This window comes from Strongylocentrotus purpuratus, unplaced genomic scaffold, assembly GCF_000002235.5.
Source record: "Strongylocentrotus purpuratus isolate Spur 01 unplaced genomic scaffold, Spur_5.0 spur5_scaffold_14, whole genome shotgun sequence".
Taxonomy (NCBI): Eukaryota; Metazoa; Echinodermata; class Echinoidea; order Camarodonta; family Strongylocentrotidae; genus Strongylocentrotus; species Strongylocentrotus purpuratus.
In genome coordinates, this window is record NW_022145599.1 from 21,118,093 (window position 1) to 21,137,581 (window position 19,489).

Genomic DNA, 19,489 nt, shown 5'->3' on the forward strand with positions numbered 1-19,489 from the left:
GGTTAGGGTTAGGGTTAAGGATATTTTAACCCATCACGTACATGTAGATTACTGTGATACTAAGTCGCTCTGAGATGGCCTCCATGACTTCTCAGAGTTTCAAACACAGAGGACCTTGTTCACAGAGGGTTTTTGTGGTGTTGCAAAAAACTGATTCATAATCCTAATCGATGTGAGATTATACCGGTACATGTAATTTTGTCCCTGGATTATGATGGGAATAAGAAAAGACACCCCAAATCAAAAGACTTTGCTTTGAGAAGCAAAATGGTGTCAAAATGCTGCTCAGGAAGTAGAGGAATATGATTGGGGGAAATAAAAGTATTTCATGTTGCATATCAATCTTACATGTTCATGATCTGTACTTTGTTATGTTAGATAAAACCTAAACAGGAAATGTAATGTCTTGGTTTTAAAAGCATGTTTGCAGACTTTCATAAAGATTCTGCAGTGGATCTGTGGTCAATTCAGCTACAGAACAAGACTTTCAAACAAATTGAAGGGTGTCTTTTAGACATCCATCACAGGCACATTAACCATTCCACATCAAGACTAGTATTAAAGCCCCACTGCACTACTTATAGCTACTTGCGCCCTCTATATAGCAAACAATGCCTAATCGGTGCCTGTTGGTCCCTCGTGATCCCCTTTTTCTTAATATGTTTAATTGAGAGCTGAGTTGATGAGATAACCACCTGTTACTGACCTTGCAGGGAGGTCTAGTCCAGGGGGCCAAACTAGTTCAGACGGGCTTTAAAGCTGTAGTTATCTTTTGTCAATGTTCTGGTACTATGTTGCAGGTGCTAAGGACGCCCTTGCACGCAAGCGTAGACTGAGGGAAAAGAGGATGCAGATGCAGACTGCCAAGGCACAAGCAGCAAAGGCAGGACAGGACAAACAGGATCAGGTGCTCAAGGTAAGTACTGGTTGGATGATGAGGGTGGTGGTGGTAGTAGAGGTGGTGGTGGTGGTTGTGGTGGTGGTGGGCGAGGTGGTGATGGTAGTGGTGGTGATGGTAGTGGTGGTGATGATGATTGTGGTGATGAGGATGATGATGATGGAGTGATGATAGTGTCCATGATGCAGTGGTGATGGTGATGATGATGATGATGATGGTTATTTGCTGTATGCAATGGTGGTGATGGTGCTTTTACTGCCAATGATTGTGATTCTGTTGCTGGTGATTGTAATACATATGGTTAGGGTTATGAGTAAATCCTGTTCAATTATTATTATTTATTAATTATTATTATTACCGGTATTATTTTTCATGTTCCATAATTGAACATGAAAAAATCTACTTGTAATCTTCCTGAATAAAATGTCAGGGAATTTTGTTTAAAGCTACACGTTAGATACAACTGTTTTTGTTTATGATGTAGCAATATAAATAATGAATCAAATGTCAGAAACTTGAATCTCAGAAGTTCATTTTGAACAGTAATGCAGTGAACACAAGAGGGCTTGGAGGGTTTGGCATTGTAATCATCATTGGCATAACCTTTGACCTTTGACCTTTGTATGTTGTACTTGTAGGGTATGAGTGACCTTGCCAAGGAGAAGAATGAAGGGCCAGCAGCAGACGAAGATGAATCAGAAGTAAAGTGAGTTCAATCCGTCTTTCCATTTCTTTACATTTTGAAGAATCATATGAACTTACGTATACCCAGATCAAAGTTTTCTAGGTAGTTTACTTGCGACTTATTTTAACAATCATCCAGATTTCAATCAATTGCTTGGCAGGAGAAATTCTGGGACTGAAATTACCATAAGAGATGAATTTAACATGGAACTTAAATGGAATTTAGTGGGTTACAGAGTGCTTGAATCTGTAAAACAAAGTTCCATGTATGTGGTTTACACTCGTTGTCACTGAAGTTCTAAAGACTTATGACATTTCCCCTTTTTTCCCCTTGATGTATTTTAAATTAGCAGACATTTTATAAGGATGTGTGTGGATATTCCAACCAATAAACAAACATTAATTTGTTCCTTTATTTTTGCTGTTAATTAAATTTGATTATTGAAATGTCGACAGCTCTACTATTTAAAAAAAAATTGTCAGCTTTGCATAATTGTGGAAATGTAAGGGCATTCAAACTTTTTTTCAAAGGTTATGGGTGTGTGTGATACTTTCTGTAACTCTTTAATTTGAGTTATTATTTTTGAGACATTGTTTTGTGATGAATTTATTGCTGTAATTCTGTCAATTTTTGAAATAATCTACCGACTCTTCATAAGGATGAGAAGAAGACGCTCAGAGCAGATTGTAGTGTTCAGAAGGTAACTAACATGCATGAAATGTGTTTAGATGGATCCAAAATACATATTCTGCATAGCTGCACAACTATATTGCGTATGATTTTATGTATCGTATGTAATAATGAGGAAAAAATATATGTAAGACCTACTTGTAAATTTATTTGTGCTTTGTTCTGTTTGTATATTGTGTCTTGTACATGTCATTTTCGTTTGATTATTACGTAAGAACTTTAAAAAAAAAATATTTAATGTACTTTTATATCTTAATGTTGTTCCTTCAGATGAGTCAGTAGTACTGTACCTTATTATTTTTGTACATGTACATTCAATTTAAGATGTCCTGACAGTACTGTTAATTACAATACTGCATATACAGTTACATATCTGTGCCACTATATTTTGTAAATATCTAATCTTTACATGTATTTTGCCTTGGTAAAGTGTTTTTGTGTACTTACACGATAGTAGTGTTTCATGTACCAACTGCATGCCATATATGTATTATGATTTAAGCATTCATGTCGTTATCTGAGGAACCTATTTTGCTTTAAAAGATGATTAGGGCAAGCAACACATCTGTGATATTTCTCAGTATCTTGATATAAAAAAGATAATACAGTTGGTGAGTTCTTGTAAAGCGCTCATGTCTATGGACAGACTTGACTCTCTTTGCGCTCTGCAATTCGTACCCTCGCTTTAGCATGGCTGCCATTACGGCGCTCTTCCATTTCAAGGAAACCATTAACATCACCTGGGTCGATTGTGGCACATGTAGATTAATATCTTGCCAAAGGACATTAGTGCCTCGGTGGGACTCGAACCGGGACCTTGTGATCCACAGTCTGGTGACGTATCCACTAAGGTTGATTCAATGAATCGGTGTACTTTCCCAGTACCTCAGGGACATCATTGAGCATGTGCTGTATACAAATGATCTCTTTATAATCATATGTAATGATTATTATTTGTAGTTTTTTTTTTTTACATTCTTTAATCACAAAGTTTCAAGCTGATTTATTATTGGTAGTTTGTACAGGACAAATGTCCTCCCTCTTTTTTTTGTAATAAACTGATTGGCTGATCTTGCCCAGATTGTTGCTAGATTTATATATAAATTCATGGGAGGTGGGGGGGGGGGGTATTGCATGTCTTGTTGCTTTTGTTAGGGTGTCTTGTCTTTCCATCATCTTTCTAACCATCACATTGTGGACACATCCAGCACTATTTCCATTTGAGTATCAAAAAAACCTTTAACTCCTAACTCTTTCTGTTTCACCTTGTACATCTTCTCATTCTCCTATAGACCCAAGAGCTGGATCGACGCTCTAGAAAGGCCCCAACTAGACTACGCAGACTTTTTTGCAGCGAATTGCGGGACTGAACCAGGTCTTCATATCTGGCAGATAGAGAATTTTATCCCTATACAGGTGGAGGAGGGTACGTTCTATATGTATATCAAAAGAGTTATGATATCAAAATATACCACAATACGTAGATCAGGCCATGTACTACAGGGAATAATTTCCAGCCAAAAATTTGCATAGCAAATCTGCTACACAAAATAATTTTTGCATAGCAGTTGGATGAACTTGTATAGCAATTTTTTTTCATGTTATAAATTACAGTGCAAAAACAATGACGTCACAACATCTGGTCATGAATGCATACTTACTACATTTTATGTTATGTACATTGATTCTGGTGTAACTGTTGACTCACCTTTAGTCATCAAGTGGATATGGCCGCTTGTTGCTACCTTGGTATAGGTAGGGTTGCACATTTGGTTTGCGAGGTGTACAGAAGAAATTCTTAACAGCACATTGTGGATTAAAGTCAGTGGAAGATGGTCCCTCGATGCTGATCCTCATGAGATGATCTAGAGTGCGAGCATTTAGTCTACATCTCCAGTCTGTCTTAATTCGGCGCATTGTACTAAATCCCCTCTCCACCTTGGCATTACTGATGGGAAAGGTGAGTAAGACCCTGATGAGAAGACCAAGGTTGGGGTACTTGCTTGTTGAAACCTTGACAAATGCTCTCCAAACATCAGAGCTTTGCAAGTCCATCAGACTTGAATTCCAGTATGACTTGAAGGAGTTCCATTCCATCTGGATGGACTCTGGCTGGACTTCCTGGAGCAACCCCTTGAAATGCTCAAACACTGTGTTAAGCTCCTTGTGACCAAACTGGTCAAGAGAAGGCTTGTCCCTTGGCCAGGCATTAGTGTCCAACACCTTGAATGCTTGGAAAAGCTGTGAATTAAAGTCAGAGAATCTTGCATCGACACACTCTCTGATCTTCTTAACATATATCTTTCTAGAGTTCTGAAAAGCAGTGAAAACATCGCTTCTCACGTTGATCAGCCTGACATTCTTGTATTCCACTTCGGCCTTGCCATCTTGAAAGGTGATGTCACGGAGGAACTTTGACAGTTCTGAGGCATCCTCTATGTCCTCGTGCTCTGATTCAAGGTTTTGCATGGAAGTGTGGAATGACTCAAGACTTGCCATGGCAAACATAAGGTCCACTGACTCTCCCTGGAGATTGCAGGAAAGGGCTGCCAAAGGCTGCAACATAACATAGAATAGCAGACAGTGCATCACAAACTTGAAGCTAGTCAAGACCTGCAGGTATCCACGAAATCTAGCGCCATCTGCTGCTGACGATTCACTGGCCATAGATTCAAGATGTGCAATGATGACTGGATATGACCGCAGAAGGGTGGCAAGTGCCCTGGACTTGTGCTGTAGCCATCTTGTCCCATGAGCCTTCTCTGGCTTAGTTACAACTTCCTCCATGACTTCTCCCAGAGTCCTTAACTCTCGCAGGCGTTTTGGGCTCTTCTGGTATACATAATACATGGACAGAAGCATTTCACTGATCTCATCCATGTAAGTTTTCTCAAAGGCATTTTTTGCTGCCAGTTCCAATCTGTGATTCAGACAGTGCATTCCAATTAACCAGGGCATTTCATGATCTTTCCGTAGAAGAGCAATCAGACCTTTATTTACTCCCATGTTCACTGCAGCACCATCAGCACAAACGCAGACTAACTTTCCTTTCAGTGACATATCTGCATCAGCGAATATTTCATCCAGCCCATCTTTCAAGCCTTGTGCTGTAGCATGCTTAACATCAGTAATACAAAAGAAGTTTGACTGGACCTCACCAGTTTTATCATTCACAAAATGAACATACACAAGTTCTTGCTCCTTAACACTGGCATCTGTAGAACCATCAACCATGATGGAAAAATACTGGGCTTCCTTCAAAGCAGTGAGCATTTCACTCTTCATTGTATCACCGATGACACCAATAAACTCACTGCACTTTGCTTCATGTGTGTATGTGTTGCCTAATGGAACTCCATGTTTCTTCTCTAACTCGACGAAAACAGGGTACTTGGTAAAAGGCAGTTCTTCTTTTGCGATAGCATATGCAATGTCAAAGAGTTTACTTACTCGTTTCTCTTCCTCACTTGATGCTCCAGCTAACGCTTTCCCTATAGGCGTTGTCTTGAAGATTGCATCGAGCGTCAGTTTAGGCCTTGAAGAAAGAGCAATTGCTTTCTTATGCATTTCACTGCGAGAATGTTTCACAACATTGTCCTTTTTCAGGGCCGACCCCGTAACTCCATTGATAAATGCCTGGTTGAAATTACGTAGCGATCTCAGTTTCGCTTGATGTGCTACACACATCTTGCACCTAATGCAGTTTAATCTCCCAGCACTTTCTTCGTACTCGATCCATTCCCTTTTCTGGTCTAAATCCTTAATCCAACCTTCCACAGTAACTACACGAATTGACACCATGTTTTGAAAATGACAAAAATATCGGTCCAACAATAAATCCAGAGACGAGTCGAGTCTTAAATCCAAATAAATCCAGTAACTTTGAATCGTGTCGAGGGTAAACAACAACACGTAGTATTAGCTCGCACATGAGCGCGATTGAGCCTGCCCTGGATATATAATTAGTTCACCACGTGCGTGCATTGTTGTCTGCATCGCAACAACACTCACGGCTAAAAGGTGACCGTAGACACTCATCGCCGATAGTGCGCTATGTAGGTGTGTGTAGCTTCACGGTTAGAAAGTGACTGTAGTACGCTAATATCGTTCAGTGCAGGCTGCGCTGGCCTAGCCTGCTGTACATGCAATGTGTGGATTGGCGGTCTGTGTGTGAGTACAGTACATAGCTCGTGCATTGTTGATGCATGCACTGCATTGTATGTACATGTAGTTTGTGGATTGGCGGTCTGTGTATATGAATGTACGTTTCGCTTGCATCGCAGCAATTGCGATTCATGAAAAAAGATGCGTCGCAAATGGCTGAAAATACATCGCGAATTGCGATGCGATACCGGGAAAATTATTCCCTGTACTAATCAATCGTAGCATTAGTAGTAAAAATAATATTTACCTAGTGATACTGTTCTCGATGAAGACCCTGCAATCATATGATATTATTTTGAGCAAGAAGGGCATTAACTCTGTATGGGAGTTTATACCCTTCTGCCTCTTCTACCTTTCTGACTGGACAAGTTGTGTGACACTACATCACAGTGATTTAACCACTTTGAGGTTCCCATATGTTTAGTGATTACGACATTATAAAATTCATAACTTTATTATTTTATGCCCTAGTCTGCTTTTCTAATTTTTCTGCTTTATTACTCTTGTATAGTTTTTTACAAAAGTTATACTTTCATTTAATGTATTTGCTGGACTATGACATCATATCTATCCTTTCAAAGGGAATAGTGTCCTGAAACTGATTCACAAGTTTGGCATGGATCTTTTTGTTCTTCAAAGTTTCATGGATGTTTCCTCTTTTACATTTCATACTTATTTATGTACTTGTATGACTGTTTCAAAATGTTAGATAGTATCTGTACCATACATTATAATCAGAGTCTTCCCTCCTCCTTCCTCTCCCTGCCATAGCCTTGTATGGCAAGTTTTACGAGGCTGACTGCTACATCATTCTCCAGACATTCTGGGACAGCTCCCAGAACCTAAACTGGCAGATCTTCTACTGGATTGGACAATCCTCATCGGTCAGTTGAAAATCAGTTTCTTCCATTTGGTTTGGTATGGTTTAGTTTGATAGTTTGTTTTACCTGCTAAGAAAGTATGTGTATGCTTGTAGGCAGCTAACCAGGGGACCAACGGCTTTAAGTCCTTGCCGAGGGCCTAATGTCTAACAAAAAGGACAATAGCGCATCAACTTGGTTTCAAACCAGGGACCTCGCAGTTACAAGATCACTGCTCTATCACTGATCCATCGTGTCTCCTTTAATAATTTTAATCTCGGTCACCTGAATATCTTCCTTGAAAAAAAATTGAAACCATTTATGAAGTCAGATGACCACTTCAAAAAACAAAATGCAGACACTTCATATATTCAGAGCCCATAACAAAATTTCATATTGAAAGAAAATTTTGGTACAATAAAACCTTTGTATGCTACAAGTGTAATTAAAATAATTAAGTCGACAAGTGGCCCAAATTGTAACCCACATGGAGGTGGGGGATATAATGTGGCCTTCGATATTGTGTCATTTTATTCTTTTAAAAAAGATGTTCAGCAAAATGGTATTGTCCATTAAAGGCATCGTTTAACAATGTGAAATCTGAGATGCATGGCCCTACGTGTTATCAGTGTCTGTGATATGGTGTAATATTGAAGCCCTAAAAAATGGAGTTTCAAACTGATCATGTAGTGCCTCATAAAAGTAAAAAATCTTTTGAGTGGCAGGTTTTACCATACTCATTTTCCCCAATAGACTGTAGTGTTATAAGAACCGTTAGGAAAACGAGAAATGAAATTTTGATTTCCAATCATAAATATCTTGATAATCAGACAGGCGATTGGCAAGGTTTATAATTATGATTGAAGCATGAGCTAAATCCAGGATTTTGTTTCAGAGTCTGAGACAAAGTTACCCGATCCCTTTAAGCAAAATGGTATTGTTGTCAATTTATATTTTATTACAATTTAGTTGTTTCATTTTGATTCTCCCACCTATAGCTGGACAAGAAGGCATGCTCGGCGATGCACGCTGTCAACCTCCGCAACATGCTGGCGACTAGGACGCGATCCATCCGAGAGGAGATGGGGGATGAGAGCGACGAGTTCATGGAGCTCTTCGACCATGACATTGCCTACATAGAGGGCGGTACAGCCAGTGGCTTCTATTCGGTGGAAGAGAATACATACACTGCCAGGATGTACCGGGCATCGGGCACACAGAGTCTGCACCTTGAAGCTGTAAGAGAAACAATCATTGACAAATGTTTCCTTTTTTTGTTGGTAGTTTCCCCTTATTTCCCCTCGCCGATGAAACGTTGTTTAATTATCATACCACCCCTAACCCACGATGAGACAGTAATAGAGTACGAGGGCACCTAGCCGTCTGGAATAGAAAATGATCCCTTCAATGTGAATGATCATTCACTTCAGAAATATATTGTGAGAAGTCCCCCTTCTTTTTATATATTCTTAAAATACATCCTTATGTATCTCCCTATCAAAAATGGAAAATCTTCTACATGTTTAATATGTAGATACTCAACATACACATACCGGTACACTAATTACGAAGTCAACACCATAAATCTACTCCAGAAAAATATGACAGTTTTAATGTGTTGTAGTTTGGGGGTTATCAATGAAAAGCATCATTTATTTAAAAATTTCTTGTAGTGTGTATATCATGTTATTGATAATGTCTGCCTTTGTCACTATGTACCCTAACAGGTTCCAATGGATCATGAATCGTTGGACCCTAAGTATGTGTTTGTGCTGGATAATGGGATGGACATCTTCATCTGGTATGGACAGAAGTCAAATCCCATCACAAGGTCGAAGGCCAGGTATGTCACGTCCGAGGTACATTACTTCCATTTTGCTGGTAACCAACGAAAATGCCTACATTTCACAAACATGTCTAGTACAATGCTCCATAGACTTTCTACAGGTGACGAAAGTCTACTTGTTCGTTCGTGTCTCCTTAGATCAAGATTAATGTAAAGTTCCTACATTAAATTTAATTAAATCAAGTTCTTCTATCCTGATGGCTGCGATGGCCATCTCATTTACAAGGGTCAGGTCTTCATCTAAAAGTCAACTGAAATGGTCTGTTGCCTGTTGTTATGCAGAGTAAGATTTGGACATGACACAGACGTTCTTAACATTACTAATACAAGAAAGATATGTCAGTCATCAAAGCATTGATGTTATACGAATAGGCCTGTAAATTATCATCTTGTATTGGAAATTTCCGTTATTTATATTATATCTTATATATTTTGGGGTCATTTGTAATTTAGATACAGATTAACTTAGATAGATTCACCTATTTCTTGGTTGCCGTGCAAAAAGATCAACGGGGTGAAGCATAAGGGACACTGCCTGAATTACAGTGGTTGTAAAATGATGGTGGAAAAGCTGTTTTCCATACAGGGATTGAATAGTAACATATTTGCAACACTTTTATTTAGGGTGCATGTATAATTGACTATTTTCTTGAGGAAAAAGAAAAATTTCTGATTTTTGTTAGTACATAGCAAATGAGAGGGGAGCTCACAGGATATGTCATAGAGTTGCCAATTTGTGTTAGATCGATCGCAAATCCAAAAATTCATAACTTTCTTATTGTTAATCAGAATTTGCTCAAACTTTCACTGACCTGTTCCTCTCATTTTTCTGCTTCTACCATTAAACACCAACCTAATATCAGGTTGGACTTCACCTTTAAATCTATCACAACTCTTCACGTCTTCAATCACAACATCTAAGGCCTTCTAATCCATCTCCACTCTGTATTTCTCTTTATCTAGGTTGATGTGTGAGAAGATCAACAAGATGGAGCGTAAGAACAATGCTAAGATCACCATGATGTACCAGGGTAGTGAGGTGGAGGAGTTCTGGGAGCCTATTGGAGGCTACCGAGAAGACTTTGTACCACAGGTAAGGACTAAGGATAAGTCTCCAAGTCATTGTCATGCCATTTGTGGGAAATCTTGCCTTGAGACCTATGCAGACAGATGCTTGTTTTCTGCTTTCTATAATTGAATTGATTACTAGGCAAAGATTGAAATGTATAAATAAACAGAGACAATAAGATATACCTCCGACTAGTATCTGAGGATACTATATAAAATTATTCCTGTTAAAAAGATACTTGATGGTGTTTAAGTCATAGAAACTATGTTCGCGATCTTCTTATCAGGCAGTCCATTGTCCCATTCAGGAGATTACAAAAAATTGTATTTGTATTATATTGTGTTTGTTTCTTGTGTTATGTTATGGTAGATGTACATGTGTATGTAGCATTTCTGAATAGGGAATGAAAACAGTAATGAATTTGGGTTATGAGATTTGATAATTTGACCAAAAGCACTACATTTTCTCACAGTGGTTTTAAGTGCAAGATTGGGCATTTGACTGTTTCTGTACATCAATGTTATTTTGAGAGAGTAAGAGTATTGAGAGGAAGGTATGGGTGGGGAGGGAGGAAGGCAAGAAGGGGGAGGAGTGGAGAGAGAAAGCGAGAGAGAGAGAGAGGGGGAGGAGAGAGAGAGAGACATTACATCTTCATTGAGACAGCATCAATGAGTTTATAGACATGACATATGTTTCGCTTTTTATTTAATTTAATTGCAGGACTGGTTGGAATCCTTCACCCCTGACAAACCAAGGCTCTACAAAGTTGGTCTAGGAACGGGATACCTAGAACTACCACAAGGTAAGTCCTGTTCATTGACAAACTCCTGTCAACATTTAGGTTTTGGTTTAAAGGGTCTATACATGCAGAGATGCCAACTCTCCTGATTTTCAGGGAGGATCCCTGAATTTTTGTTATGCCTCAGCTACAAAGTAGCCAGAGGCATTATGTTTTTCCTATTGTCCGTCCGTATGTCCCGTTCTCATGATCGCGTTATCTCAAAAACCGATTGATGGATTCCTGCCAAACTTAGGTCATGTATGTATCTTACAGAGCTAATGAATTGATTAGAGTTTGGGGTCATGGGGTCCAAGGTCATGGGGCTTGTTATGTATGCAAAAATAGATTGTGAACAAATTCTTTTTTTTAGAACTGATGGATGGATTACTATCAAACTCGGAACAAGTACATTATGTATCTTGCAGAGCTAATGAACTGATTAGATATTAGGGTCATGAGGTCAAAGGATCATACCTGCATATGAAAAATAGCTTGTAATCACGATATTCTAAGAACCTGTTAATGGATTACAATCAAACTTGAATTTTAAAAATTGCTTCTGTTTTGGTTTGTAAAATGGCTCTATGGCGGAAGCATAATTTTTTACTACGCGCAGTCGAAGATCGATCTAATTTTTTTAATACATCCTTCCTAATTTTTTTAAAGATTATTCCTATTATGCTGTATACAATTGATAGAAACCTCCCTGATTTCTGAATGAATCCTCCCTAAGGAGCAGAATGTAAAGGTTGGCATATCTGATACATGTATATTGTATGTGTTTGTAAAAGTATGTGCAATACGATATTATTATCAATTTTATTTATGGTCATTTTCATCTGTTACAGACAATTCTGCCTGCATTACCTGGGTAAAAAACGGTGCTGACCGGCAAGCAAATGAGAAGGGCTCATGCCCAATGGGGCGGTCAGAGATTTTGCTGTAAATACTTCAAGATAATTTGATACGGTACTAATTGTACCTTTGTGTATGAATAAACGTACATGTAAACACCTGTTAATCTAATTCATATGTTCTATTTGTTTCTCTTTAGTGGAACTACCCAAAGGGAAGCCTCACCAAACAGTACTAGAAACCAAGAATGTGTACATCTTAGATTGCAATGCTGATGTCTTTATATGGTAAGTAATGGGACTAATGCTTCAATGCAAGTACATGTAGATGTCATTTCATAAAAGAAAAGATAAGATAAGACAATGTCAGAAATTTCTCAGGACACATCCTCAGGAATATTTATTCCCTTTGCATTCTATAATACCAGAACAATTAAGAAAGAGGCAAAACAAATTCTACTCTATGGAATGTTGAAAAATTGGATTTGTACGAATTAAGAATCAACAATTTCAACATAGCATTAAAACTCTTTATTACCATAGGTCCTGTGGTTGCCTTACCTTCTTGCCTTTGTCGTGTTTCATAACCCATGTTAGTAACAAGGTTGTGTAATTACTGAATTCTGTTCCTTTGGAAAGAGCGAATTTGCCATATAATAATAATAATAGTGTAAACTTATAGAGCGCGCACACCGTCCAAGGACACTCATGGCGTTAGCCCAGCAACAGTTCTCTTTAATACAAGTAAAGTAAATGTTTTAAAAGTAACTGAAGCAGTCATAATTATACAGAGCTATATTGCCTCCTCCCCATCAGCAGAGGAGTGATATTTGTAAACATTGCATGCTTTTGATTGCAGGATTGGAAGGAAGTCCAGTCGTCTGTGGCGTGCGGCCGCCCTGAAGCTGTCCCAGGAGCTGTGCTCTATGCTCAACAGACCTACCAATGCTACCGTCATCAGGATACTAGAAGGGTAGGTACAAATCATAGCATATTGAGAGAGAGATAGTTGTGACATGTGCATCTACTCATACACGAGATGGGTCATAGGTCAAATTTTGTTGCTCCACATTTTCTCCTCCCACGTACAATCTCTATGGGAGGGAACTATTCTGGAGCTTCATGAGATGCCTGACCAATCAGTAGCGAATTCCGGTGACCTAACTATCCCTCTCAAGTAGCTCTGGTACAAACCTTTAAAGTTGCTCAAGGGTGGGTATATAGAGGGCAGCACACGTACGTACGCACCAGATCCATGTATAGATGGCTCTGGTACGCACAGGAGCGTAATACCCATTGGCTTAGAGTTATTTAGTGATCGGGAGTGATCGTCAAGTTGCCTACTTCACAGACGACTATATACCCAGGCTTGAGCAACTTTAAATAGAACATGCCTCTCTTTTGTGTGAAGTGTGAGAGAGATCATTCATACCAGTTTCTTTTTTCATTGTAGTAGGATAGGATGTGTTAGGTGACCCTCGACCTTCTTATCTTTAAGATGCCGCCAGGAACATTCTGCAGTTAGAGACTCGGTTTTCCTTTATTCTTGTATCCTCTTGAAATTCATTAATCCTATAATGTGTAAATATCTTGCTGTTGCCAAATGAGCATGGAAAATGATATTTTGTTTCATCTTCTCTAAGTCATGATATTTGTTAGGCTTTTCTATTGCAGTTAAGGAATTTGATAGCTTTAAAATAGATATTGAGACATTACCTATGTGTAACTTCTGAATGAATGCCTTTAGGATAACGCCCTTGAAACCCACTGCATAAGACTTAAAATTCATGTAAGATATGTTTGTGCCCCATTGAACTCTCTTATGAACCAATATGTTGATATGCATGCATTTATTTGAGCTCAGTGTATACATAATGCTATTTAGTAACGAATGAGTTCAAGAGGTCCTTTAAAAAAAAGGTCGCTCACTTAATAATGACCACTTTTATACACTGAAACCTGTGTATTAAGACCACTCAAGAGGGAAAAGATCATTAGTCTTCATAGGCAGGTGGTCTTTATGTACAGGGTCCTTCAATAATGTTTGAATGAAGAATAAACCTTTTTCACAGGAAACAGTTTTATTGAAATCGGGTCCTTCTATACAGGTCGCTAAAGTAGGTTTCTTAGTATTCAGTTTCCTTCCAAAATTGTGTACAGCGTCATCAAAGTTCCAATTTCATCTTTCTATTTTTTCTCTTAGTGTTCTTATTTGGATTATGCACTGTTTTGTTTCATTTGCACTGTCCCTGTGTGCATTCATTAGATGTTTTCTATAAAGCTTCCATTTCAGTTTCAAACCACTTCAATAAAAATTGCACACAATACGACATTGTATAATTAATTGATCCATGTGTATGAGGATTTGAAATTCAATATTTCGTACATTGTAAACAGGAATATTTATGGACAACATTTGGTATTACCCTATATTTTTAGGATTAAAAAAAAAAAAAAAGTGTTATATTTAAATTACAAAATGCAAAATTTTGTTTAACTTGTTTGGAATAAAGATTTTAAAAGTCTAGACATTTCAATACTTAAGGAATGATTCAGAATGGGATTAATTTTCTTTCATTTTCATTGCTTTATTGTGTGCTGTCGGTTCATTTGCATACCTCAGTGATTTTTGTTTGATTTCTTTGAAGTGATGTTGGCAGGCAGCACCCAATCATTTCTTCTAAGGCAAATAAATAAACGTTCTTAAAATACAGAAGACTAGACCCTGTATTTTCATAGTTTGTTGATTGCAATTATGCCAATGTCATCAATTTTGTATTTCGTGTTTCACTCATCTGCTGGAAGCCACCTATATTCAGCTCACTGACCCTACTCTGTGCTGACAGAAGTTTGTGAGGACTCTTGTGTAGTTCTAGCCAGCATTGCTACAGCCCATTGTCATTAAACGGCTGGCGTTACGTCTAATATCAGGCAGCCAATCACAGCCCATTATGTTTTTCGCGCCCGCATTGTTCCTGTAGCTTACGTTTATATGGGCTGATTTTCGACTTTCTGTTCATTCTTACGATTTTTACTCCGATGAGTGCAAGATGGAAAGCTTCCGTATAACTGTTTTTGTTGCTATTCTTTTTTTTAAATTTTGGTTACATTTTGATAGTGATTATATAATTTTATGAAAGCACTGCACTTCATTGCTACCTTATTTCTTGTACTTTAAAAAAAAAAAAATTATAATAGAGTCATAGTGCATTATACATGTACATTTATTTCTTTTTTATAATACTTTGGCTATACATGTTCAGTACATTTTGATATGTGAGGTACATGTATGGAGTTGAAAATCTTCTTTACTTTATCATATGCCAATTAGTTATATTGATTATCGTTTCTTTTCTTTAACCTTTTTTTAATTGAAGGTTTTTCTCTTTTTTTTGCTTGACAAGTTTTTTTTATTGTACATGCAATGGTTTCGATGGTGTGCAGGTTTTAAAGTACCAGGCTGTACATTTCTTATGACTTGGCTTCAAGAAAAATTCAGACATCACCAAAATATTACATATTTGATTTTGTTGTGACATGTTAAATGTAGTAGATTTGTAGCAGAAATGTAAAGAGATTTTTTTCGGTCATGTTGTACATTTTTTGGCACAGGAGCCTTTTTGGTAAATCAATGTCAAACACCAATGACTCCAATGCATGCTCAGCTGCATGTTAATGCACCTATGCTTATTAGGACATTTGTTGAAATTTGATGCAGTAACGGATATATGCAACTTCAATTTTAAGAATTCCATGGACAAAACGCTGTGTGTATCAACCTATATGTACATGAAGGCCCCCGTACTAAAAAAAAAAGATTTTCTTCCCCTCCAAAGTTACGAGCCGCAGATGTTCAAACAGCACTTTGAGTCGTGGGACGAGATCCTGGCCGTGGATTACACTCGCACTGCCGAGGTGGTCATCAAGCGGATGATCACGCAGTATGGGCAGCACCACGGCCCGGGGTCGCCTCGACGCGGGTCACGTACGGCGTCACCCTGTCGCTTGCCACCAGGAGGAGGTCAGGGGTAAGGCAGAGGTCACGAGGGGTCGTGACAAGACTAAAACATTTTACTATAAAGCATCCCGGTTGTGATATCTGTGTTATTGTTGAGGAAGAGAATGTCTGCTGCCTGCCAATGTTTGCTATTGTTGCATCGTCATCAGCATCGCCAGGGGTTTCGCATCTTTCATGCTCGTTTGTCTGTTTGTTTATAAAAAAATATATCTACCTGTTCATTATCTTGTGATGCATCCATTTTGTAAACTTCTACACATGTATCTATTACAAAATAAACAAAGTGACGGAATGACAGAGTATGCCTATTATCCTGCCAGTTTAATTGTCTGTATATTGTCAACATGTACTAAAAACAAATTTCTTTGTTAGTTTGTTGGTATCACTGGTGTATTCCAGTATGTTTTCCTCTTGTTCCTTCATCTTGTGAATCTGCTTGCGTGTCTTTATAGGTGTACATGTATGTCTTCTAGTCAACTGTACATGTATGTCTTCTAGTCAACTGTACATGTATTTCAGTCACCATGTACATTGTGGCCCGAATTCACAAAGGAGGTTTGTTGACAAACCGAGGTTTATGTACGTCATATGACACGTTTTTTACAAACCTTGTTTGTAAAAAACAAAAGGAGGTTTGTTGAAACAAAACGGGCTGTTATGTACATGTACATTGTTTATGGCACTCACGTTCCTCTCATATCCATAGTGCAGTCTATTCAAGATCTATTTCATGTTGTCATTACCAGTCTATTACACATTAATCCTTTCTATTCCCATTCCAGTCATATACAGACTGATGTTTCATTATTTCTTGCACTAATCCATTCTGTTTTTGTTCCTGTTAACCCATATCCCTGTTGATATATCTTCATGTATATCCCTGTAATTCCAATTCTCACCAATCCTTTTCATTTTATCCTTGTTCATTAATCCATTTCACATATCACCCTAAGCCCTTCATATCTATCTTGACTCAATCCATCCTTGTCCACATCACTCTAGTTTAATCTAGTTCTCCACATATCTGTCCATTCCGTTCCTGTACATATCGATGAGAGTTATATTCACATGACCAGGTTCCTGTATCTTAAAACTTTTGATGCAAAAATTTGCCCTCAGCTAGTGAAATTCAATTATTTCAGTAGCTTGAAACAGTTACTGTAAGTTGTTATTGATAATAATTTTTTTTTAAATGGGGCCCTGATCAATGAACTTATAGGAATTTCACCTACATGTACATGTATGTCAATTCATATCCATCCAGTCATTTAGTTTGTGCAACAAACTTGAGGTACTCTGTAGGTACCTGGTGTACTCTTGTTATACTGTGATCCGATTTAACTGCTTGAACACTCCTAGTGTGTGCCCTTACTTTGGGAATGATGAAAAAAAAAGAATTATGTGCTGCTAAGTTGTTTTCTTTTTGTTGCCTCTGCACAAGGACCTGGTGCACAGATTGAAGTATTTTAGATCTTTAATGATTTGCCAGGATTTGGCAGCAGGAGGCATACAGAAGGTTCTCATCATTGCTTTGCCTGAGCAGCATTTGAAGGATTGGTACCCATACTTCTGCATTATGAACCTGATCACATAATCTATTGAATCTGCCTTGGGTTTTGGTTATGGTGGATTTCCCGTGTTCTTAAAACGAAACAGTCTGTAAATCTAGTGGTGTATGGTGTTGTACATTGTGTAACATACAACGTGCAGACGAGATCAAACAAATATTTCTTCTTCAGGAATGGTCACGATGCCATTAATCTGCTGATTGCTATCAAATATGTTAGCCCATTTTGCGTGGTCAGATCATTCCTTCTGATGCATTGCAGGATCGTGTGACATCTTTCTAGATTTCACTTGAAAAGGAATCCAATATTGTGCTTCTCGCTCCGGTTTAACATGTGTCAATACTGTATACAGGGTGTCTATGTACATGGAAGAATATTTAAGGAATGTTCAGTTATTTTCATGAATGTCATATAATATTTGTGATAATTATTAAGCAGATTGTTGTGATTTTTAGTCAATTGTTTGTTGTGATTAATTCTGTGAAAGGAACGTGACATACAGAGAGTACAGAATTACACATTAATCTTACTTTTGTGTGTGTTTGATCCAGTCTTCAATTAATACATTTGTTTGTCCATTGAAGAAAAAAAATATTTTTGCATGGAACAAAAACATTGAATTCCTTTCTTTGAACAACGGTATTTGTTTAAAAGTTTGCTGTGTATTAACTGAATCGAATGGATAGAGTGCTTCCAACACATGAACATAATTTTGTATAAATATTCAAAAATGAAAACATCACCATGTACGGTACTTGGTTTTCCCTTTAAAAATATTGAGAACACCGACAAATATTTAAAATATTGTAAAAGCTGTTTACTTTGTATTACATATTTTTGCAAAATACATGTAGTGCAGTAGTTCATGTACACCTTTGTTCCCATTTATTGTCTCCCTTTGATGAGTCCTTTTACCTTTATTCCCACATATTCACATTTAGTCACATTTAGTCCAATTAATGCCATGGGTCATAATCAGTTGGCAATACCTTGATCAGATTTGATATGACACCGTTTACAACTTACATTTAGTAACACATGATCAGTTATTGTACATGCCATGGCAAATTGTGATCTTTGTGATACATTAATGTTTTATTATCCCACTTAACTTTAACAGTTTTTACATTTTTATCCCACTAACCTTTAACAGTTTTACATTTTTATCCCACTAACCTTTAACAGTTTTTACATTTTTATCCGCAGGAATCTTGTATTAATCTTGCTGTGCTCCTTCTAACATCTTTCATCTTAGTTTGTAAAATTATGAAAAATTGTGTATTTATATTTAATCTTTTATTCACTTGTGGTTCATCAGTCTTTGTATAGTGCTTTTTTTAAACAAATTGTTTTGAAAGTGCACTAATATGAGTAGTAATACTCTATCAGCAATTTTGTGAGAGAGTTTATATGAAACAGGTTCTGGCAGCTGGTACCTATCACATTGGGTCTTATCTTCATAGAGAAATGAAGAAAAAAAAAAACTTGTTTGTTTACTGTCCACATGTATATTGTTGTACTGTACTCACATTAGAAATAGCAATATTTTGACAATGTTTTTAAAGTGTAGTCTCTTACAGAAGACCAAATTTTGAGAAATATTTATTTTTCTTACCCTATGACTGTCTTTAAGACTGTCTTTGAAAATTATACACAATATTCAAAACAAATAGTACATGTACAAGTATATCACATAACGCAAGTAAAAGTGAATGATTTCCCTAACTTGTTTTTTTTTCTTCTCCTTCATCTCTTTCTTCTCATCCTTTAAACACTTCTCTGCTTCTTATTTCTTTCCATCTGATTCTTCTCCTTTTTCTTCTTCTCTTCTCCTTTTTCTTCTTCTCTTCTCCTTTTTCTTCTTCATCCTCTCTTTATTTTATCTTCTTTTCCCCTTCTTACTCTTCTCCCCCTTTTCTCCTTCCTTTTCTCCTTCCTTTTCTTTCCCTCCCTTTTCTTCTTCCTTTTCTTCCCCTCCCTTTTCTTCTTATTCTTCTGTTGTTTTCTTCCCCTCTCTTTTCTTTTCCTTATTCTCCTTCCTCCTTCTCTCGCCTCA

At 37.5% G+C, this 19,489-nt stretch overlaps 1 protein-coding gene across 2 annotated transcripts in view; it reads left to right on the forward strand.

Moving 5' to 3' along the window:
* LOC585336 (protein flightless-1 homolog) overlaps positions 1 to 19,489 on the forward strand; it is a 41,611-nt gene that overhangs the window by 12,422 nt on the left and 9,700 nt on the right. For both annotated transcript variants that reach the window (XM_030984458.1, XM_030984459.1), the window contains 10 exons: positions 801 to 916; positions 1,537 to 1,604; positions 3,566 to 3,699; positions 7,209 to 7,321; positions 8,296 to 8,535; positions 9,025 to 9,140; positions 10,107 to 10,236; positions 10,933 to 11,014; positions 12,048 to 12,135; positions 12,707 to 12,820. In XM_030984458.1, coding sequence (XP_030840318.1) covers positions 801 to 916; positions 1,537 to 1,604; positions 3,566 to 3,699; positions 7,209 to 7,321; positions 8,296 to 8,535; positions 9,025 to 9,140; positions 10,107 to 10,236; positions 10,933 to 11,014; positions 12,048 to 12,135; positions 12,707 to 12,820 — 1,201 coding nt within the window. The remainder of the gene's footprint in view (positions 1 to 800; positions 917 to 1,536; positions 1,605 to 3,565; positions 3,700 to 7,208; positions 7,322 to 8,295; positions 8,536 to 9,024; positions 9,141 to 10,106; positions 10,237 to 10,932; positions 11,015 to 12,047; positions 12,136 to 12,706; positions 12,821 to 19,489) is intronic.